This window comes from Chaetodon trifascialis, chromosome 24 (genome assembly GCF_039877785.1).
Source record: "Chaetodon trifascialis isolate fChaTrf1 chromosome 24, fChaTrf1.hap1, whole genome shotgun sequence".
NCBI lineage: Eukaryota > Metazoa > Chordata > Actinopteri > Chaetodontiformes > Chaetodontidae > Chaetodon > Chaetodon trifascialis.
Genome location: NC_092079.1, coordinates 7,337,375 through 7,361,870, shown reverse-complemented (window position 1 = coordinate 7,361,870; position 24,496 = coordinate 7,337,375). Strand labels below are relative to the sequence as shown.

General features: G+C 43.2%; 1 protein-coding gene across 1 annotated transcript in view; it reads right to left on the bottom strand.

Moving 5' to 3' along the window:
- Positions 1-24,496, bottom strand: part of prox1a (prospero homeobox 1a) — a 44,482-nt gene that overhangs the window by 7,410 nt on the left and 12,576 nt on the right. The window contains exons 5-6 of the mRNA XM_070994225.1: positions 21,798-21,905; positions 13,043-13,237 (exon numbers count right to left, since the gene is read on the bottom strand). Of these exons, the coding sequence (XP_070850326.1) occupies positions 13,043-13,237; positions 21,798-21,905 (303 nt within the window). The remainder of the gene's footprint in view (positions 1-13,042; positions 13,238-21,797; positions 21,906-24,496) is intronic.

Sequence of the window (24,496 nt, the reverse complement as noted above, 5' to 3'; positions counted from 1 at the left end):
GGAAAAGCGTGTACACACACACACAGACACACACAGACACACTCAGACACACACAGACACACACACACCAGGCTCTAAAGAAATCACTGTAAACACCATATGTTGGACTCTCGAGGTGTAGGAACAGTGCAGACTGCTTCTTGTGTGTCTTACCTGGACATTGTTCATTTTTCAGCTGGCATGTCCCCTTCAAACCATCTCTATTTCTAGTCTTGTTGCAGGGTGCTGCTCTTTTCAGTTTCATATGACCCTCACCTCACACACACATACACACACTTTATTTTGTTGCCATTCATTGGCTCTGTGGCCTTGAGGTCCACTTTGCTGTTGGTCAGTGGAGTATTTTGCTATCAACGAGACAATACTGGAACTCTTTCATGTGCTGCTCCTTCTGTGGACTTAGCTCTGTGCCTGTGTGTGTGTGTGTGTGTGTGTGTGTGTGCGTTGACTTAACCAAAAATTGGGGACATTTTTCAGAATACACACCAGTTGATTGGGGACGGCTTTGCAAATGGGGACAAAAATTACCGTCCCCATTTAGATTTCATTATAATCGTATTCTACAAGCTCCAACATGCATTTCTGTCTTAAAATCGCCACTGTCCCCAAAACTGACTTTTTTTAGATTTCGTGTGTGAGAGTGTGTGCCCCCCCCCCCACCCCCACTCAATCTGTGTATAATTCTGCACACTGCCCCTGGTGGAAGTGTATGGTACTACATCATGCACATGTCCCCAATTTGATGATACATTTTCTGATAAAAGTGTGTCTCCACTCCTTGTTAAATATAACAAAGCTATTGCTTTTAAGGTTATCAGCAAGCAAAATGCAATCCTATACATCATGTATAGTATAGCTGTATAAATAATGTCTGTTTTTAAATGTCTTTCGCCAGTAGACTACTCTTATTCATTAAGAATTTCACCACAAACAACAAAGTTAGCACATAATATTAGCTAGGGATACTGACTTTATTCTATTTGTCTGTTGTTTCAACTGAATGACTTAAATTTTATTGTGTATGTTGTGTATTTTATAGTAAAGCTATTGAAAAAAATTGGGGTTGAATACCTCTATGGGTGCCAAGGTGTTTTTCAATTTAGATTTTTTTTCCCTCTTGTTTTGCTTTAGCTTCCTTAAAACAAAAAAGGGAGAGAAAACTATGTGAAGGGGAACAGTTACCATTATACATCTTATCTGGTCCTTTTATAACAGGAAACATATTCCACTGACTAGCCAAATACAAATTGGCTGATGTTTGTGTAGTCTACAAATACATCCTACCCCCTTCAGAATCAGAAAGCCTTTATTAGTGCCCCGGAGGGGAAATTTCATAAACTTTCTTTTCTCTGTTGTACATTTCAGTATAAACTGAAATGTACAACAGAGAAAAGAAATAATCTTTACAAGCCTCCTAATCATACTAGTGGCATATCAGTTTACATACAGAAAAGGTTTTACTTATATGAAAGTATGCATAACTAGAAATAAATACGGGCAAATATACTTGAATTCTTTTTAGTTGTTGATTTACTATTTAAGATATGCTCCTCCAAGAGTGCTACCATTGTAATGTGATGTCAGAAAACTGATTTACAATGGATTCACAATGGATTCAAGACACTTTTTCTCCAAGTTTCCGAGTCGGAACTGTAATTTGACTGATTTTGGAAAATCCTGAATTCCAAGATGCCTGGAGATCAGCACTCTACTGCCACAAGAGTCAGATCTCCCACTATGTAGAACGGTGCGACACAAGGTGAGTTTGTGATGATTAGATTTCTGAATTTGCTTGATAGATTACATTATTCAATCACAAGAACATTGGTTTAATAACTGTAAAATCATAGTAAATTGTTAGACCAAACAGTTAAGGTCAAGCTGACTGAATATTTTCGCCAGGCTAACAGTTATCAGATCCCACATGTTAACTACAGAGACAGCAAGGTATTCTGATCACATTGGGCATTTAACACCAGAATATTTTAACTACAGCAAGCTTATATTTGATGTGGCTAAGTTAATCGGTGCTCTGAACCTACTAATTCTATGAGCCATTCTATACAGACTTTATATCATCACAGCACGGTGAGCACAGGTGTTGCTAATAATATCATGTTCTGCACATAATAAACAAAAGAGAGTACAAGTCCAACCTACATTGCGCTCTCCTGTAGTACTGCAAAAGTACTATATACCATGTGTGTAGTATCTTCCTCTACATACAAAGCTAGTCCTGTGTGTTTGTCTTGGCCAGGTAGTGATAGTCTGTGTTAACTTGTTATTATAGGCTTGCTTACATATATTAATGGTCCAAACAGATAAACGTCCCCAGTTTGGATCATATAGTATGTGTATGAGTGTGGAGTGTCCCCAGTAGTATGGATAGGTTATTATGTATTAGTGTTAAAGCCGTCCAAACACATGAGTGTCCCCAGTTTGGATCATATAGTATGTGTATGAGTGTGGAGTGTCCCCAGTAGTATGGATAGGTTATTATGTATTAGTGTTAAAGCCGTCCAAACACATGAGTGTCCCCAGTTTGGATCATATAGTATGTGTATGAGTGTGGAGTGTCCCCAGTGGTATGGATAGGATTATGTATCAGTGTTAAAGCAGTCCAAACACATGAGTGTAGGGCTGGGCCGATAGAACAATAGCGATATGTCTCGCGATAGACACACCATCAATATCAATATAAAATGCGTTCGATAAAACATTCGATAATTTTTTTTTTCTTCATCGGAAGAAACCTGAAGTTTTGAAGCAAGGTTAGTTGCATGAACAAAGGCACTCGCTCTCAGGTAACCGAGCAACGTAGGGAGTAATCGCTAATCAGTGAGAGAGACACGCTAACACGCCAATCATGTAACATTATCAAGTTCGGTTGCGCCGTGTCGTTGTCACGTGTTTGTTGCTCCGCAAGGAGTGAGATGAGAAGTAGAAAGTGAGCGCTGCAGTGAGCGAAGAAACTGTCGATAAAACAGGGAAAGTCAGCTCAGTACGGAGTTTTTTGGATTTTATAAGTTGGACCGTAGTCAGACCAATGTGGTCTGTAACTTATGCAAGACTTTCGTCCCCACTAAGACCAGTAACACCACAAACTTATTTAACCACCTTAGCCGCGCTCACTCTTTGGAGCACAAACGTCCGCCAACCGCAGCACCACCGCACAAGCAGCTGACCACCATGCAGAGGTATCTGCTTCAGTGCCTGATGACAAATCATCTAAAAGGCACGAAGACGTAACGGAGGCAGCGGCATCTCATACAGCTAAAGACACGCTTCACTGAGCACTGAGGAGAAGCCAGCTTACAAACAGCTCTTATAATAAAAATATAACTGAACAGTTCATGTATGTTCAGAGGAAGAAGAGCGACTGAAGTTGTTCTTATGTCTAGGCTGGTTTTATAGTTCAGTCAGTGTTACTGTGCTGTCTATCATGTTTGTTTGTTTGTTTGTTTGTTTGTATGTTACTGATGTCAAGTCTACCTCAGTTTCTGCTATGTTTACAAAACACTGCACATATCTGAAAACATTTTATTCACCAGAAGGTGAATCAGCTTGTGAACTTTCTGCACTAAACCTGCAGGAAAAAAGTTCTCAGGTTTCTCTGTTTACATTTTTACTCTTTTTTTGCATTTATTATTTGAGTGTTTTCCATGGTTGTGTTGACATTTCCTTTCCTTTCTGCCTTGATAGCTGAGGGGATTATAATCAGAGGAAGGTTCAATTTAAAATAAAAATGTTTAAATTGAATGTATTTTTCTCCTGGTCCATATTTTAAACAGGTCATAAAAAATATCAATAATTATCGATATCGACCAATATAAAACACTTATATCGTGATAGAGTTTTCAGCCATATCGCCCAGCCCTACATGAGTGTCCCCAGTTTGGATCATATAGTATGTGTATGAGTGTGGAGTGTCCCCAGTAGTATGGATAGGATTATGTATCAGTGTTAAAGCAGTCCAAACACATGAGTGTCCCCAGTTTGGATCATATAGTATGTGTATGAGTGTGGAGTGTCCCCAGTAGTATGGATAGGTTATTATGTGTTAGTGTTAAAGCCGTCCAAACACATGAATGTCCCCACGAAAACACACAACAGAAGTTACGATTTACGATTTTCTAATTTTATTCTAATTCTATTCTTGTAAGGAGCACTGCAACAAAAACAATTTCCCCTCTGGGATAAATAAAGGATTTCTGATTCTGGTGTCTAAATATGAGGTCCTTGGATGGTAAATCCTCGGCCTCCTCCTCCTCATCCTCCTCAAAGCAATGATGTACTCCATCTTTGTAGATAACGTTAAGCATTACAATGATAACATTTGTATTTGGAATGAAATGACGTGGGTAATAGCGGACAATGATCATCATTTACGTTTTTTTCCGTGTGTCTGTCTCTCTCTGTGCTCTGAGATAGATGCAGTATATCTGCTCTGTAGAACGCCACGGCTGTTTCTGGTTGGCACAGCGACGTTAATCGATTAGTTCGCATCCCTGTTTCACCTGTGTACATTCGGGCAGGGCGAGTGAACATTACGCGTGCCCAACGTGCGTGCGATGTGGTCAGATGAGATACTGATCAAAATATCTACATTTAGGTCTGACTGTATGTGCTGACTTAAATAGCTGCATTGAATTGTGGTTGTTGCTAATTATTGATCGCAGTGTGCATTCGATGACTGACCGAGCACTGCTGAAAACACCGTTAAAACCACGCTGCCGCCTTGTTGACGGTGTGATATATGGCGACATCAACCACATTTTCAGTGGATAGCCATTATCACCTAGCAGCCACCCATCCAGAGGGGTGCCCCCCTGAAAGACTGCAGGGATGCTAGAACCGGGGAAAGTGGCATACACGTTTGTCACCAGGCAATTTGAGTCACAGATCACCAGACATCTCTGTTTCACCTGTGTACATTCGGTCAGGTTGAGTGACCATTACGCATGCCGAACGCGCTTTCGATGTGGTCAGGTGAGATACCGATCAAAATATAGAAATTTAGGTCTGACTGTATGTGCTGACTCAGATAGTTGCATTGAATTGCGGCTGTTGCTAATTATTGATCGCAGTGAAATGCCAGACACTGTGGAAACCTGACTGTGAGGTGAGCGAATGACTCCACTTATGCTGCTGGCGCACAGAGTTGACCAGGTCTGAGGTGGTGAGCTTTCAGCGCACTTTTACGCTGCCGGCGCAGACCAAAATGGTCAAAAATTCCAATCCGCCGGCTCATTATGGCGACACCTCCCCCCTACTGCACCGCAACGCCCATCCTGGCGCACCTCTGAACGCCTGGGTTTACCAAAATACCAAGTGCGCCTGCCTGTGCCGGTCGAAAATACTACTGCGCCGATGGTACAGCCTGCACTGCGCCGGCGGCGGAGTCGAAAATAGAGCCCTGTGTCTCTTTCTGTTTCCATTTTTTTTGTAATAATTGATCTTTTTGTTAATAAAAGATCAGTGAAGCTGCAACAAACGTGATTCTCTTCAGACTTTATTCCCTGTGTTTTGCACCTGTGTGTGGGTCCCATTCTCATTGGTTGGAACATTTACTTGTAATATATTCAACTGTCCTCACATGTTTTGTGTTAATTCAGTTAGTATTGACATAATTTCAAGAATCTCCAACCTCCAAATCAAATGACTCCCCTAAATGGGGGACTAGACACATCTCAAGGTGTGGAATCTCTGCCTTGGAAGAAACGACCCCAAAGATGACTTCTATCAGAGTTTGTGTATAACCCAAGTCCCCAAAGGTTGCTAAAATATCATTTGTCCCCAATCTCAAGGTAAAAAATCATACTGGAAAAAAGAAGCTTTAATCAAAAAAAACAAGTGATTTTTGTATTGTGGGCATCCTTCCACATCTGAAAATGATGGCATCTTCTCTCTAAACCATGACAGAACAGCAAAAATGTGGGTGTCCCCAAAAGTGGCGTGTTTTTCCATTCGACCCCAAAGGTGGTCTAAGTACGTATGTGTGTGTGTGTGTGTGTGTGTGTGTGTGTGTGTGTGTGTGTGTGTGTGTCAGTGGACATATCATTTTTGTGCCAACACACAAGCATCTGCTTCCTTTTTCCTCCTGTTCTCTCTCTCATTCTCCCTCTCTTTCCCTGCTATCAGGCCTGGCTTTAGTCTCTCTCACACACACACATACACACCCTGGCAGGAAAATACAAAAACACACACACACATCCACAGTTGGGACTCTTCCTCTTCTTCATCTTCTTCCTTTCCTCCACTCTCCTTCGGCAGAAACTAAGAAATGGAAATCCCTACTTTGGCGCTGTTAATCATCTTTCTGTGCCGCAGACATAGACGTGATTGTCGCAGTGATCAAGGGACTTAAGATGGACTCTGGTAGCTCATGGTGGCTGAACGCCTCCTGTTGTTTTTTCCATCTCTGTCTGCATTCCTGTTTTTCTTATCTGGATCTGTATAGCACACTGAGCACGCTCCCCCTTTCCCCCTTCCATCCGGCCTCACGCGAACAGATTCATACATTAAGAGGACGCTCCGTAATTTGTGTCCAAAACATGGTCGGTTTGGTTTGTCAGCTTCTCTTTCCTCTCGTGCTGCAACACACTCTTAGGATCAAGTTTGTGTGACGGACAAATGGCACAATTGTGAATCTTTAACATTTAGGAGCATCTAATAAAAACGCAAGCTGCTGAATGTTTAGGGCCAGAGCTGTGCAACAAGACAGAAAAATCAGGACTTGACGAAAACGAAACAACTTCCAAGTCGAGGAACATCAAATAATTAAGATGAATAAGATGATGAAAGGCACGCCTTGCACAGCCACCCACCTTAAATTTTTAATCACAGGGTCAATGAAAGGATTTTTCTCAGCTTTGTAAAAAAGATTTGAATGCGTATTTGAAAAGAAAATGTTAAAATGCTCCATCATTTTGTCATTGTTCAGACACCCGGACTTGTCCTCAAGGACTTAACACTTGAAAGTTGCAGCGTCAGGACTTGAGACCCGGCTCTAGTGCCTTGCTCAATGCTCTTTGACTCGAGCGGTTTCTTTTTCCGTCATTCAGTCCTGTTCCTCTATGTTCCGGCTGCACCGCACATACGGCACATAAATAGCGCGGACAGTGACCTGCTGCTGAGATGCTGTTTGACACAGTCACCCATATTTGCACAGCTGCCTTTAGAAAGTAAAGCTGGACGCACAGCGCTGGAAAGACTTGTGCAGGATTCACATGAAGTTAAAAAAACAGCCCATGTATTTTAGAGAAATAATCAGCCGTTTGATGGCAAACACATCCCCGTCTCTCCATCGTAGCCTCAGGGTCACAATGATATGCCCGCTGTCGTTTAAAGAGTGAAATTAAAGGTAAAAGTGGAGACTGGGGGTTCCTCCAGGACATCAGCAATATGTTTCCTTTCTCTGCTGCTCTTTTGTCAATCAGTCACTGATCTCACTGTCACCAGGACAATGGCAATAAAGTTTCTCTTTGTTCAGACTGCATGTGACCGAGAGGAAGGGTCTGCGTCCTGAGATTGCGTCTGTGTGTGCGTGCGCGTCTGTTCTCACTATCTCATGAGTGTGTGTATCTTCTTTCTGTGTGAAACCATGCGCCTTCGCGTCTCCGCATGCTGCCATTTGAGTGTGTGCGTTCACACACGTGCTGGGCTTCCTTGGAATGGTGTGTGTGTGTGTATGTGTGTGTATGTGTGTTCTGTGCTTCCTTGTGTGCGTGTGTGTGCAAGTGTGTGTCACCCATAGAGGACAATAGCCTGGGTCATCTGACTGAGAGGCTGCAGACCACTAGTATCACATGACGGGGGCTGAAGGCCACGTCTTTGTTACCAGGCCTATTGTTAAAGCTAAGGAGACAGCTGGGGCAGGGGAAGGGAATCACTGCATGCACAACACACACACACACACACACACACACACACACACACACACACACACACACACACATACAGGAAGAACATACACATGCACAGACACACACACACACACACACACACACACGCACACGACCCTCGTGACTCCAATCAGGCTCAGTGACAAAGATGATGCCTTCTCTTCTCAACTGGAATACTAAGACACACACACACACACACACACACACACACACGCACACACACACACTGCAAGCAGATAGCTATAATTATAGTGACAGAAACTGGCAGGTGGCATTGTCTGTACCATACCGCTTTCTGCCAAGCAGCAACAGAGAGGAGAGAGTGAGGAAGACTGAGTTACTTATTGCTCATGCTGGCTTAATGAGTGACAGCGACAGAGTGTGTGTTCACGTAGATTAAGGGCTTTCTTAAAAATGCACGTTCATATACAACTAATTTGCTTAAGCAAAGCCTAATCTTCTCTTCACCAAGTGTTTCTGTAGCCCACAGCTAACGATCCCAGTCTCATCCTTCCACCCGCCTCAGAAATGAATTTGGCAAAGCGCATCAGTAGCACATAAACATATTTTGCAAGAGACAAGGCTTCATCTAACTCTGGTCCAATCGTTATGAAGCTGTTTTTTTTTGTTTGTTTTTTTTACTAGAAGTCATTAGTCCTCTGCTTGTTTTTTATGAAAATCCCTTAATCTGAGCTGATTCCCTTGAGACTCTTGAAGACTCTTCAACTTTGAAGAGAGTGTTTTGGTGTCCAATGATCCTAAATCCTAAAATTCCGTTTCAGATGCTTTGGCACGCTCTTTTGATATATTTTAAATACTTGGCATGGAAGTAGTCAAATTAAAGATGTCTCTCGCAGCAAAAGACTTCAAATCGTGAACCCCAGTGTGTAAGATGTAGTAATTCCCCAAAGCTTCTGTAGTCAGAATGAGGGAGAGATCAGAGTTGGAGGAAGAGGGAGGTGAGAAAAAGAAAGCAGGACACGTGCAGTCTAAGTGTGTGTGTGTATGTGTGTGTGCGTGTATGCACGCCTTCTGGGTAGGTTACAAATAGAAGGCAAAAAAAGGACAAGAGAAAGACGGAGGAGACATGAGAGGAAAAAAATTCTAAACTTGGGGCAATTGGATTGAGGCAGACGAGTCTTTTATGTTTTGGTGTGTGTTGATTAAGTGATAACAAAATGACAGAAAACAGCCCATCAGCACTGGACACAATGCACCAAACAGACCCAAACTTCAGCACCAAGGCAGCAATTTCAAGCTGCAGAGGCTTTTCTATGAGAAGAGAGAATGTGATAGAAAGCCCACTCTGAGAATCGATTCCTCGACCCGAGCTCGGCCCTTTCTTCCTCCAGTGGGCTTGCGTGAAGATGAAGAGGAAGTGGAAAAGATGAGTGAATGGATGAATAAGGACAAAGAATGACAAAGACTCTAAAACGGCGGAGAAAGACATGTGAAGTTCAGCCTTTCATGAAGTGCGCAGCTTATGAAACCGGATAGCCCTGAAATGTGAGTGTGTGACCACTCGGTGGCCTCTAGGTGTGTGTGTGTGTGTCAAAGTCAAAGGGCAGATTTTGGTAGCAACCACACCCACCCTTCATCTATCTCTGCTCTTTCAGACAAACACAAATGAGTATCTGTGTGTTTGTGTGTGTGTGTGCGCGCGTGTGTGAACATGTGTGTGTGAGGCGCAGCTGTGCCGCCGTTCGGTGCTGACAGAGCCAGCGAGGATCCTTGAACTGGAAAGATGAGAATATCCTCCAGAAGGCTTCATAAAAATGTCTCATTGTCCCTCTTCAGTCGACACACACGCATGTGCACGCGCGCGCACACACACACACACACACTAAAATATGACAACTTCATCCCATCCTTCCACCTCACATTCAGCCTGAGCTGAGCAGGGTGTGGTGAAGATGCCAAAGCGTAGGTGCGCATCAAATATCGCACCAAAACTTGAACAAACACACACTCAGAAGTTAAGAATGCCATGCGCAATGCTGCTGGCAGTCTAAAGCAACCACTCGTCAATCTGTTCTCGATATAAAAAAGAAAAATAGGAAACGTTTGTCTCCCTCTTGGCAGAAGGTAGAAGCTGATACCTTTCCCTGAGTGTCCTGGCAAAGAAAAGCTCTCTCTGTCTCTTTTGTTTTCTCCCTTTTTTTTATTTTTTTTGAAGATGAGACTACTGTATTCCTTTCCCTTTCTCCGGCCTCCTTCCTTTCTTTGCCTTCCTCATTAGTTAGTGGGCAGAGCTGCAATTAGGACAAAATTGTTTTAGAGACGGGGGAGGCGAGGGGAAGGAGGAGAGGGGAGACAGTAAGGATGGAGAGAGAGAGAGAGGTAAACAAGAAAGAAGAGTTGAAAGAATGTGGCTGGAGAGGGGAGGAGGAGGTAATTAATGAAGCTGCTATAATTACTGAGGCCTGTTTATGCCAACTTTGGAAGACACACACACACACGCACACACACGCACACACACACACACAAACTCCCGACAAATTACACTCACCTTTCCACAGCAATAATCTACAATGACTATTTAAAATGCTGGCCATGTACTTTGACTAATGACACAAGCTTTTTTCAACCCATCAAACCAAAGAACACAGCGCTGACTAAGATTAAGTTATTTTTTTAACCAGAGAAACATAATAATTGTAAATTATTTAACCTCGTCAGGCCTTCTTTAAGCCATTAATTTGACAAAGAGCAGACTATTATGGAGGAAATAAAAGCTGTTGAGGCATAAAGATGAGAAGATGACGAGCAGAAAAAATGGGCAAAGACAGACAAGAGACGGGAGTCAGGAGGAGTTAATGGTGGAATGAGGGAGAAAAGGAAAGGAGGGGAGAGGACTGGAGGACTGGAAGAGAGAAGGACAATAGGAGAGAAGGAAAGGCAGCCGGGGACAGAGAGGGAGGAGAAGACAAAGCTAAATGAAGGAGGGATAAGAGAAGGAGAGGATAAGGAGAGGAGGTGACGAAGAGAACATATCGACAGAGGACAGATTCAGCAGGAAGGAGAGGGAGCAAGGAAAGAGCAAACAGAGGAGGAAGGAGGGGAGGAGTGGAGGAGGGTGTGATGGGGGACAAACCAAGGTGGAACTCTGATGATGCTAAATTTGGCAAAAGGAGAAGACTTCTGTGTGTGTGTATGTCGGGAGACTTGCTGAATCGGCCGTGGTTCCAGTTTCACGCCTCTGAGTTTGACAGAGGGGAGGAGAGGGAGGGAGAGGGAGAAAGGGTGAGAGAAGGAGAGAGAGAGAGGGTCCCTAGCCGGTAATGTTCCCTCAGGGCAGACGGGCAAAAGGATGGAGGGATGGAAGGAGGGAGGTGAAGGGAGAGAAGGAGGCAGGCAGGAAAGGGGACAAAGTCCAGGAAGAAATTTTCTACCTACCTTTGCAAACACACCATCGCTTTGCAGCACAAAGAACACACACGCGACAGCATCTTCCACTGATTCCAGACAAGATGACGCCGTGATTTAGCCCTTTAACTACGAACCTCTCAAATTTTCACCAGTTGTTATTCTACAGTAGTGATTTTCTACTTTAGCTCGATTATGGCAAAAAACGTGATTTTTTTGGTGACTTTGGAAACATCTTGCAATCATTGAAGTTAAAATAAATAACACATTTTTAACAGTGGATTTCCTTAAATTCTTAACAGAATTCAGCTAACAAAGAAATAAAATAATGTTATATAATATTGAAATAATAATAATATTTGACATAATAAGCATAAAATCGTATTCAATGCATGATGTGTATTATAATGTCGTTTATATTTGCTGTGTAAAATGTGAGAAAGCATTGCTGAAGTGCGACTCTCGGCGCAATAATCATTTTACAGTCTTGTCTTCATAATCGTCGGAAGCCAAATTGAAATGGAAAATGAAGTTCGATGAGTGGCCCCGCCCTACCTTTCAGGCAGCCATTACTTTCCATTCATTTCAGGACACAGTGCAAAAAAGTCACTGCTTGCAAATGCACGACTATAATATTCAAAAAGGTTCACTGTCATGGTTTGCCTATCTCAGTTTCTGGTATCAAGTGTCTTCAAGTTGATTTTCATATTGAGCTGAAGTGACCTGAAGCTAATGGATGAGGGAAAGATGGGAAATCAATCTAAAAACTTCAAAATATCAAGGATCGTTGGCGCTAAGTCAGAGTAGAATTGATACGTGGCTCAAACATACGAAACCACAGTCGTCATGCTCAAACTCCTGAGCCCGGTTTCAGCCTCACCCCCTGAGCCCTTAAAATAACCCCAGCTAAATTCAGCATCCACACAAATTATTTGCATGTGTGTTTGTTTCCTGTACAGGCTCTTTGCATACACACCTGAGAAAAGCTACCTGACTCTTATTATGCAAAGCATGCAAAGCATTTGCTATTCATTCCTCCAGAAGAGAACACTAAGACACCTTAAAGCCTGTGTGTGTGTGTGTGTGTGTGTGTGTGTGTGTGTGTGTGTGTGTGTGTGTGTGTGTGTGTGTGTGTGTGTGTGTGTGTGTGTGTGTGTGTGTGTGTGTGTGTGTGTGTGTGTGTGTCAGCGGTGAGGTGTGTGCTAATGGACATCTAAATGCTGCTGATGTTACGTTGAATAGTTTAAGGGCCCTCAGGTCCCCTTAGACCAATATTGGGAGAGAAAAAGTGAGGGAGAGAATGTGACTTCTGCAAATCGCTTTGACAAGGACACCCACACCTCGAGCGACGTCCTCTTTCGCCTCATCGAACACGCACACACAAACACACGCACGCGCACACACACACGTACTGCGACATCCACACCTCAGCAGAATCGTGAGGTGACTGTTGCGCTCTGAACAGCTGACTTGGTAGAGGACGTTTGTGTGAGGGTGCTGAATTGAGTTTTAAGTCAGAGCCGAGAATCGTTTGCTCACGATGGCCGTCTCCCTGTGTGCTGGAGAGTGGAAACTTGTTTTCCAAAAAGTTTTGAAAGCATAGCATCTCTATCATCACTACAGACTATCTGCTCCCAGTCTCACACACATTGTCACTGTTATATTATTGAGCTGCGTTAAGAGCTCTGTTCCTCCCTTCCCTTCTCTGCCTCTACATTAACCAGACTCACACACTGGAAAGCCCCCCCCCCCCCCCCCCCAGCTCCTCTTACCTCAAAGTCGTTGGCCTTGTTGTAGTGCATGTTGAGCGCCCTGAAGAGCTCTGCGTCGCGGCCCACCGTCAGCTCCTCCGCAGCGGTCACGCCCTCGTTGATGGACTGCCGGGCAAACTTCTCCATCTGGATGTAGTAGAACTCCCTGAAGTTGCTGAACCACTTGATCAGCTGGGAGGTGATGCAGCGATTGAACTGCAGCGGAAGACAGTCGAATAACGATTCATTAGCCGAATAAAGTAAACTCACATCATCAGGACATGAGGATGGATTAATGAAAACAAAACCGTTCAAATGAATGTTGCCTCTGGTTTGACGGTGCTGTGAGTTTCCAGTAGCACAGCCTGATATTTGCTTGGGTACATACTTGCATGATATGTGAGGTAGCTCTTACAAAAGAAAACTTTATTAACTCTGAGCTGTAAATGTCTGAATAAGAGGAAAACAAAAATGAAAGGAAGAGTTTTTATAGATGAGCTCTTTGTGTGCTTCAAAATGAATCGAGCAGGCAGCCTGAAACACAGGTCACTGAAATGAAAAAGAGGATTTCTGCACCGGCTATTCATTTTTAAGGTTACTTGGTCAATTGCAAACGCGCTAATTGGAAATCAAGCAACCTTTTGGTTTGTTTACAGCAGCATTCGTCTCACTCAAGCAAATGTAGCTCACTGCTGGTGTGAATCAGTAAGTTTCAGTTATTTTGATGGGAATATCAGGAGCGAGAGAAAATGGCTTTAATTAACCTGCATTGTCGTGTGTGTGCGCGTCGCCTGTTTGTACATAATGCGTGTGTGTAAACCTGCACAAATTAACTTCACCTAACACACACACACACACACATGGTTAAAATCTCTAAAACATTTCAATTTAACCACCTCATTAGTCACTGCCACCACTGTCTACACCTTGAGGGTCCTCGCTGAAAAAAAAAGAAAAGAAATGGCCCCCTGGAATCCCTCCTAATCAAACAAGAATGACCCAAATATTATCTTATTGTTATGCCATTCAGACTGAGCCGAATCAACATGAAACAGCTCTGTTCAAACACTGTTCCTGCCCCGCAGGCCTGGACAGCACACTGCAAAAAATGTCTGCCAGAGTCGGACATTGAAGCAGTCTTTCAGCTGACAGAGCTACTTTTTTCTTCCAGATGTCATGTTGAAAAATTCAGAATAATTGAATATTTGAACTCCACTTTTGCTCGTTTAAATGTATTCCAGCAATAAGTGATGTGAAACATGTCGGATCACAACACAAGGACAAAAATAAAGGCAAAAGACAAATGAGACACATCAATTAACGCACATACGACAGCGATAAAATGTGACCGTTGATTCTTGTATTTGATCGCCTCGTGGGGGCTGCGGTAATGAGAGACAGAGCAGGAATGAGGGGGGAATGACGGAGGAGCAGCGCTTGATCTAATCTGACCTCTGTGTACATTGTTGGATGAAGCATGTGATCGTTTGCAAGCTGTACGTAATTTTTCATCATTTTCATTACAAGAAAGAAAACCATGCAGGAAAAAAACCACAGTGACAGCCCAGTGAAAGCGTGTGTGTGTGTGTGTTTGTGTGTGTGTTCGCTGAAGAGGAAAAACGGCTTTGATACGGAGATTAAGCTCGGTATTGTTACAAGACATTGTCTCACAGGAACAAGGGATGAGCGAGAGCGATCGGGGGAAAGAGAGAGAGAGAGAGATGAATGGAGGGAGGCAGCATGGAAGAGGAATGCAGGGAGAGAGAGAGGAGAGGATGACAGAGAGGGAAAGAGAGAGAGAGGAGAGGATGACAGAGAGGGAAAGAGAGAGAGAGAGGGAAAGAGAGAGAGAGGAGAGGATGACAGAGAGGGAAAGAGAGAGAGAGAGAGAGAGAGGGAAAGAGAGAGAGAGGAGAGGATGACAGAGAGGGAAAGAGATATTTTTTCAGGAGCTGTCAGAGGGGGTGACATAATGGAGCATAATTGGGAGGGAGGGTGTGTGTGTCTGCAGCAGAAGGAAGGGGAGTTAGTTTTACAAAGCTGTTTATGGGAGGGAGAAGTGTGTGTGTGTGTGTGTGTGTGTGTGTGTGTGTGTGTGTGTGTGTGGTGTGGGGGTGTTTTGACCCAAAAATTGAACACGATAACTCAGCAATTAACACACAAACACACACTGTTACACACACACACACACACACAAGCCAATGTCATCTGTCCGTCTGAAATCACAGAGAGCAAACCGTACGTCACAGGCAACCTCTGACATGCAGACGACGTACACACACGAGATAACACACACTCCAGCCCCCAAACGCCAACAAATGACTCCAATTCTCAGATTTGCTCTTGTGCAAATAAACATTATTCAACTTTATGCATGTGTATGCCAGAGATTTGTTTTTTAAAGCAAAAAGACCAAACATTCAGTGGTGCTAGCTTCTCTCACGTGAATATTTGCTGTTTTTCTTTATCATCTATATAAACAAAACAAGTCTTTAGGACAGAAAAGGCTATTTAAAGATGCCTTCTGATGGGCAATTTTACTACTTTCTGACATATAAACCAAACAATTCAGCACTTGTTGGCATAGTTCAGATAATATTGGTGTGTTATATTAGCTCTGTCTTTGTTTAGAAAGCCCCCCCCGCCCTGTCAGCAGTTTACGTCTTGTTTTGATGGCGGTCTATGGGGAAAATACTTCTTGTCGCAGTACCATGCTTGTCCACTGTATGCGAGTTCATCGCTGATGAACAGAAAAACTACAGCAGCCATTACTGCACAGCCTGGTCTGATATCTTTGAGGGTCTTGCATGTCAAATGACGCTGTGCTACTCAAATCACAACAGGAATCTTCAAAACTGTGCCTGTTTTTCCCCTCAAATTGTCTTCATCGGACTACTGATGACACCAACTGCACAGACCTCTAAATTTTTCTAAAGTTTTTCTTTCAAAGGGGAGATATTTCAGGAATGACTTCACATGCAGACAGGACACAAACACGCACACACCCAGCCGTCCCACCATCTGCCCTCCCACCCACCCACCGTCCTGTCCAGCTCATCACAATCAACAGAAACCAAAAAAACAAGAGACAAAAGACAGAAAGAGAATGGAGGTGGGGGGTGGGTGGGCGGGGTAATCAAAATGCTGAGCTCGAGGAATGCCATTTTCTGTTTACAACGAAAAGGGGGAAAGAGACAGTGTCAGAGAAAGTGTCAGGGTGTCTCACCCCCCCTTTCTCCTTCCCTTGATGGCGGGTGTTGTCAGCCCCCCCAGGCCATTTTGGAAGGGCAAACGCACACATCCTTTAAGAATCTGCCCACTTCAACCGGATTCGTCGTAGCTCGGCACATTTTATAGAGGACAGTGTGAATGTGCACGATCAACACAAATCCATGAGTTGTTACACTGAAGGTTTCCTGTGGATCCTGGAAGAATAGCTGTTGTAGTAACTTTTTCAAATTACATTTTGGGCATTTCTGCTTTACTAGACAGTATGCACTGCAGGGAAGTTGTTTGTCCGTGTGAAGTTTATGAGGCAATTTCAGGCATAGCATATAAAGCCTCTAATTCATTGTCATACAGTCTGTAGTTTATAGAAGGTTCTGGTTTGCAGAAGGAGCCCTGCTTAATTTTTAATGTAGCACTGTCAAACGTTTGCAAGACACAGACAGAAACTGACTACAGGCCACTGTATGACTATTTTATATTGTATTTTTAATCATTACAGTTGTATTTACCCATTAACTTTGGCCCTTTTGCTTGTCTTTTGGAACTAAACACCATCAGCCTTTGTGCTGTGGTGTTATTAATGGTCATAATTCTAAGGCTTCGATTTGTTTTGCTCCATTATTTAGCAACGTTTACCCCCCGACTGTCAAGATTATTTTCCAAGAAAGAAAGAAAAGCACAATATTAATTGTTGCCAGGCCTGAGTAACCTTCAAACCTGTTTCTCACAAAATGGTACCTGCTCTCTGAGCAATCAAGAAAGATTTATTTTTACATTTTTTCATTTAAAGAGAGCCTAAAGAATTAAAAGTATAGCTATGTTGTTTCAGATGGTTAAAACTAGGGACAGATTTAAATATTTTGTCATCTTTGCCATCACTTCAACATGGTAATTACTCAAGTTCAAGTATATCTGGATCAGTAGACGAGGTGTTGCTGGTTCACATCCCGACATTGCCAAATTGGCTGTGTAGCTCTAATTGACAAGACGGGTGAGAGGCGGGTTGGACGCTAATTGATTCCTGCTGAGACGGCAGCAACAGGATGTCTTTCCAGCCTCTCAAGGCAAGAGTCTTCAGGGCTGTCGTTGAGAAATGTGTTGCCGTTTCGTGTTCAGTGCTTGTGTGTATGTGTGTGTGTGCATGTAAGAACCCCTCAGCTGGCAGCGAGAGTGTGTGTGCGAGTCGGAAGGAGCTCCCTGAGCCAGCAAGCGTCTAATTAATCCTAACTCCAGTCTTAACGAGGTCTTAATTACTCGCGCTGACTCTCTCAAGACGAGACGGCAGGGACCTCGGCGTCTCATGCTAACATATATGATTGTCTGGTCAGAAGGCAAGAGCTTTCACTACATAATTAAGATCCCGTGTGTGTTTCTGTGTATGTGCGTGCTTGCTCATCTGTGCCTGAAACAGTTGTTGGCTCAACCCACTTCCCACACCGAGCGATGCGGCCTTTGTGCGTAAGAGGCTCATCTTTAAGAACCAGTTTTCCCATAGACAAAGTCCATTCAAGTCCAATTAGGGGAAGCCATTCAGGGCCTTAATTCCCTTACAGTGAATCTGCCTGATCCTCCGAACACATGCTACTTATTGTTCCCTGGGAAGGAGGGGGGAGGAGGGGGAGGAGGAGGAGTAAGAGAGAGGGTGAGAGAACGAGAAAGAGAAAGAGACATTGACCCGGATTTTGGAAATATGGTAATGATGAGGGTAATGAATGCAGTGGGACAATGAAACAGGACACACACATACACAGACAGCAACAGGGTGCTCACTCAGCCGTCATCGTGCACACACACACACACACACACACACACACACACACACACACACACACAGAAAGCCTTGAAAAGAACAGCCTCACTCATCACAAATAGGATTATCCATGATTCATTTTTTTATTAAGCAAAATAATATCTGCAGAGTTCCTCCCACAGATAAATATGCTGGATTAAGTGGGATTACGACTCAATTAAAATCAAATTTGACTATAAACCATTATTTGCGTCGATGTGAATAATAAGAAACAGTAATTTTCTTAAAGAAAAAGAGCGTAGATAATTCTTATTATCAGCAAATCCCATGAAAACAACAAGCCCAAAAACGAATTGCTCCTCCTAACAAGTGTGTTTCATTTGTTGTATTCCTCTGTGCCACAGAGCTCTATTGTCCAAAAACTATTAAAAACATCAGTGCATCACACCGCTATGATGGGTGTAACCACGTACCATGACACACGTACACTGTAGTTTATTTTGAGTCAATCCCACAGACACCGTCCTGCTGCAGGGAATTTTAAAGCGGGGGGGGGGTTTTAAAGCACCCCCCCCCGAAGCAGGAGCAAGTAGATGCACCGTTGACCCCTGTTTTTGATTCTGTTTGTCTGCATAGTGGAGTATTCACAGGGAATGATGCTTGCATGTAATTGAGCATCACTGTTACGTTTCATTTGATCAGTCGATATCAGTCTCACTGTGTGATGTTCACTCTCTTCACTCCATGCCAGAGCTACTGCTAATGCATTCCTGAAGGACCGAAAGCTTCAGGGTTATATCTTTAAAGATGAAAGTTGATGTGAAAAACTAAAAAAGTGCAAAGCTAATTGAAACTAATTCCAGGTTTGGCTGTCGCAGAGTTGTCAATAAATTCCTGTAGAAAGATGCTTTCATTCCGATCAATCCCAGCGTTCGTGGTTCTGACTTCAGTTACAGATCCAGCCTGTAATACTGTCCATCTGCTGAGCGAAGGGGCAGACCAAAGCACTGCAAACATCTCCTAATCTAAATCCATGTTTGCTGAGATGAAGAGATTAATTGAATATCAGTTTGGAGATAAACCCACAGATTAATAGGAGACTAGATTTAATTTTAAAAGCTAATATCAATCTCTGAAAGATAAACTCTTCCACTGACTGTGCGTTAACTCATTAGTCCTAATTTATTCATTCTCCAAATTTAAAGCCCAAAGCCACGTAAATATTAAGTATATTTACTGAGTTAATTGAAAGTATGAGTGAGACACAATAAATAAGCTGATTATAGGAAATGATCACTGTCAGCACGCAACAGTTTTACATTGTTTTGTTTTGGCCAAACTGATGGTTGTCGAGGTTCTTTAAACTCCAGTGAGTTTGGGGATGTGCAGTTCTGTTTAGTCTCATAAAAGCATTAGAATGAGCTCAGATATTCGATCATTTACAGTTTCTCCTGCTCAGAGATTTTCAGAAGAACTGAAGCTTGGACATTTGAAAGGTCTGTCAGCAGATATGTGGAACCACTGCTTTCAAAATGGCTTGTCACCATTTGACCTGTGTTAGCTCTACGGGTGGCACTGGAGACCAGCATGGACCAGTCAATGAGGAGGTGGACTGGTAGCTGGAGAGGTGCCTGTTCACCTCCAGGGCATTATGATATTATCCTTTTTATTATTCATAGTAGCAAGCTCACCCAGTAGCACAGCAACGTAAAGACCCACTGAGCCGATGGGAAAAAACTGGATATTTTCACATCTGAATTGACGATTTATTTCAGACGGTTTTGGTGAGTTTTATTTTGTTTGTCGAATTTGAAAGACGTTTATTTTACGATGAACAAGGCAGTTCAGCTCGTCTCACTTGAAGATGATGCGTTCTTAAGGCAGCGAAGAAATTCTTGGACAGGACTGTCAGTGTTAGCTGTTAACCTGTAAAGATCTTTCTCACTTCAATTTGAATTTCAGGCAACAATGTGGGACTTTTTAGAGAGATGAAAAGTTTTCAAAGCTGTTCCTGTGTCCGAGTCCTGCAAAACAAATTCTACATTTTCCCTTTCGTTGTGTCAGTAACACTGAACAGAGGTATAACTGGGTGTTATGATGTCCATCTTTATCACTTAATGGACTCCCAGTTAATGACAAATCAGACTCACACACTCACATACGGGGAGCAGGTAGCAACCTTGTGTTTGCCTAGCAACCTGGTGTCCCAGCGAACCTTGTTGCCATGGCAGCCGATGAGGATGTGGCACTGCCACGAGGAAGTGGTCACCACAGATATGAGCCAAAGGGCAGCTGGTGTGTGTGTGTGTGTGTGTGTGTGTGTGTGTGTGTGTGTGTGCTCATTTGAATACAGCGTCCTGAATCCGTAGAGCAGCCGTATGCTCTTTTGCAAAACACATAGCAGCCTGTAAACACAAAACAATCCAAGCCTTTGTTTTAAAGCTGTTGTTCTGTTGTCATCCTTTTCATTTGTTTGTCCTCCCCTCCCCTACTGCCTCATAACACACACACACACACACACACACACACTTTGCATCGTCTCCTTTTTTCTCCTAATTTTTCTCATGTTGCCACTGTTCATTTTTCTTTCTGATTTTATTTCCTGTCTTTCCTTTTTCTCTTCTGTTTTTCTTCTTTCTACCTGTGCGTCCTGCCGCCTGTCAAACCATTGCTTACTCTGTGATTATTCATCTTGTTTCTGCATTAAAAGAAAAGTTCAACTTCTCATTTTATGTTAGTGAGAGTGAGAGTGAAAGCGTGTCTATGTGTTTTGGGTAATAAGGGGAGAGAGGTGGAAGTTGTAGGTTGGGAGGGGGTGTGTGTGTGTGTGTGTGTGTGTGTGTGTGTGTGTGTGTGTGTGTGTGTGTGTGTGTGTGTGTGTGTGTGTGTGTGTGTGTGTGTGTGTGTGTGAGACAGGGAAAGTGGGTGTTAACAACCCCCCAACCCCAGGCCGATTAAGGCCAGAAACTCTAATTATGCCACAAAGACGTGACAGACTGGAGCACCCATCTGCGCTATAGGGTCTCACACACACACTCACACAGAGTAACGGAATAACACACGAAAACAATAAAGCGGAATAATATCAGACAGCAAAATGCGCAAACGTCACAAGCAGATGACTGCGAGGCCAGTGAAGGAGAGGAGAGAAACGAGGAGATCAGAGAACAGTCATGGACAATTAAACCGGCTTCACACAAAGACGCATACCTGTTTACAACAGCTCATCTGCCGCTGGAAAATACACTGATGTGATTTTTGGAATCTGATTGGATTGACTTTTGTGTCCATGCTCGGCCTGACAGTGACTGCAGTGCTTGTGGTACCACCTGTATGAGTCACTCTTTCCTATCTCCTTACATTTGTATGCACGCGCTTTGTGGATTTTATCTCAAAATGACTCAGTTGGAATCACAATGCAAATTTGACCTTTTCCTATATCTAGTTTTGAACACACAAGAGCAAATCTTTACTTTGCACTCATATCCGTCTCTTAATTGTGCCCTGAAATGATGAAATGATAAGCATGTCCACTGAACAATGATGATTTTTAGCTTATTAAGTAAAAATCAGCGCTAACAGCGCGTTCTCCATTTGCTCTCCCACAGTCTCGAGAGAAATAAATAGAATGTATTATGGGGGAAAACAAAAAGGTCAGGAAAGTCAGATGAACAGAGAGGCTTGAAAATGACAGGGTGTGAAACTGAAAGCTGGAATTAGAACAGAAATGTAACAAGAGGTTCATAAACGAGAAGAAACAGGAGAGAAACACGAGGAAGAAGAAAAAGAAGGTCTTACCTTGACGTCGGAGAAGAATATTTTAAGCATGTTGGAGGAAGGGTAGCGGGTGTAGAAGAACATCAGCTTGGCCTTCTTCAGGTGGTTGGGAGACAGGCCCTCCTGAATCTGAATAATTACATGTTAAGGAGGCAGCAGCTCTTGAGGAACACAGCAGAGGGAAGTTTTAGCAGGACTTCAAGTCCGAGTTCATCATCATGAACTGTTGTTTACTCTCAGTCAGCGGACATTATAACAGCTTCATTTGCTCCACTGGTTTAAGTGGTATTTTTCAGTGATTCTGTTGTGTTGGCTGCACCAAAATAACAATCATGTATGTCAACTATTACACGCTGCAGCTCCTCTGAAGCAGTTTGGCTCTTGAGGTCGGCATTTAGACATTACTGGTGAGGATGTTATGTATCATAACTGCACCTGAATGTAGGACTGTGTTGTTTCCCATTTCAACATCACAGACCTGCTGTTTTTTGTTTTTTTTTATCCACTCATATTTATGCTAATATGCTCACATTCGTTACATCTTGTGCAATTTTTTTTTCCCTGTACTACCCTGTAGTACAAACACTGTATTTATGATCCATGTTTGAGTCAATTCCAACATTGTTAGATTTTTCATAAAAATGGCATTTTTATAATCTGTACATTTTTTTTAATTTTTTATCCAGTATCCTTTTTATCTTTGATCCTTCTGTGCCACTGTTTTTGCCTATTTGCTGATAAAATTTCATCTCTTTTTATCTTATCTTATCTTATCTTAAATAGTCAGAAAATATCCATTTGAGTGGCAGGGGTTCCACTTGTTAGCAAAATGCTAGAGGAACCAAATGGGAGTCGCATTAGGTACGGTGAACAACAGGCATTTTCCTGAGTGAATTTGTTTGAAATTGTCATTTGAAAAAACAAACAAAATTAGAGGCATGGTATCGTGATGGCACTATCTCAGTTTACAGGGAGTATAATTATTACGACAGAGAAAACGTGCTGCTCATTTTAACGTTCTGTCACACACTGCCTCAAACGTGGGTCAGATTTTATTGTCTGAGGCGATGTTCCACCGCAGGAACCAGGTTCTGGGGTGGTTCTGGGGACGCTATTATCATTTTTATTTCAGCCTCCATTTTTTTAAAATGTGCAGCTGCAAACCAGTTTGTTTTTTGTTCATTGTTCTTCATCACATCAACTAGTCCAGGCATTAGTGAGTCACGCACAAAAATGATTTGTAAAAACAGCCGTCACACGTCAGCAGACAAATTTGCCTAATCTTCACGGGTATTCAGACCGCAGCGGAGACAGACGACAACGGGCTGAAGGAACCTTTTAGTTCCTTGATAAGTAGTGACTGAGACCAAAAGTTCCTGGTACTTTGGGTGGAAACCTATCACTCAGAAGGACAGCTGGCTCAGTGATACATTAGCTATCCACGGTGAACCCTGCCTCTCACCAAGTGCATGATGGGATAGACACAGCTGGTGCACACTGGCCCAAAAAGGCTCATTCCCACATATAATCATTACAAAAGTTGCACCTCTTTCTGAGGGTCACAAACAACCTGAAATGCCTTCTTGCATATCAGAATTTGATTAATCTAGAAAAACCTGATCAGCGAATTAGTTTCAGTTCAATCTCTGATGTGAATCCTCTCAAAAGGGCCCGAGGAGGCATCTTGTAATACGGCACCTCGTTGTCTTACATCCCTCAAACCTGGAAAGAATAAGCAGGCGTGCAACATGAATGAATCAATGCTCCCTCCCCTTGATTATTCATTCAGTATGTTTTAAAAGCAATCCACCAGAGCCAGTGCAAGTGTGAGAGAGATTTCTGTAACCACTGAGTGATTAGTGCCACAGAGTGACCACTGCAGTACAAGTGAGGAGGTTGACAGCACTGCCGTCAACACGACCACAGAAAGTAAAGAGCTACAACAAGCGAAAAACCAGTCCTTTGGTAGGTGTGCCAATTTACACCCAAAGCAAAGAAACCGGAGCACCTGCTGGCTTTGGATCAAATCCCACATTCACTCCTGCATCTCGCCGGCTCTGCAGCCCCGGTGTCTATCCCACTGTCTCAACGAGGAAAATAATAATTGTGGAGGCCCCGTTTGCAGGGGCAGAGTGTGTGTGTGTCTGTGTGTTTGTGTGTGTGTGCGACAACAGCTGTGCCCCACCACGCTGCCATTTCCCCACCACATTAACAGCCCTATAATCTATCAGAGAAGATGAGGCAATCAATGGAACCCCCTGCAAGGTCAATTAGCGCACAGACAAACACACACACATACAGAACCCCCAGGGGCCCTATATGGCTGGAAAGGGGGAGAGGGGAGCATCAGCAATCAGGAAAAGAGGGAGAGACAGGAAGTGAGGGTAGGAAGCAGAGGAGAAATGTAGAAATTATCACTGATTACGACAACAAAAGTAATCGGACTACATGTTGCAAACGGCCGCGATACCACAGCGCTGTTCACTTTGCCTCAGTAACCGAAGCGAGAGGCGAGTCGTATTGTCTTTCATCATTCATGCAGCAGCAGATACGTCAGGCCGCCGGACAACAACACCATCACGTCGTTCACATTCATGCCAACCTGTCACTGTCTGTGTGTGTGTTTAGAGCGGATGATGTTTTCTACATACACACACATACACACACAAACTACACAAACAAATACACACGAAACCTCACCAACATGACTCAGAGTAAAC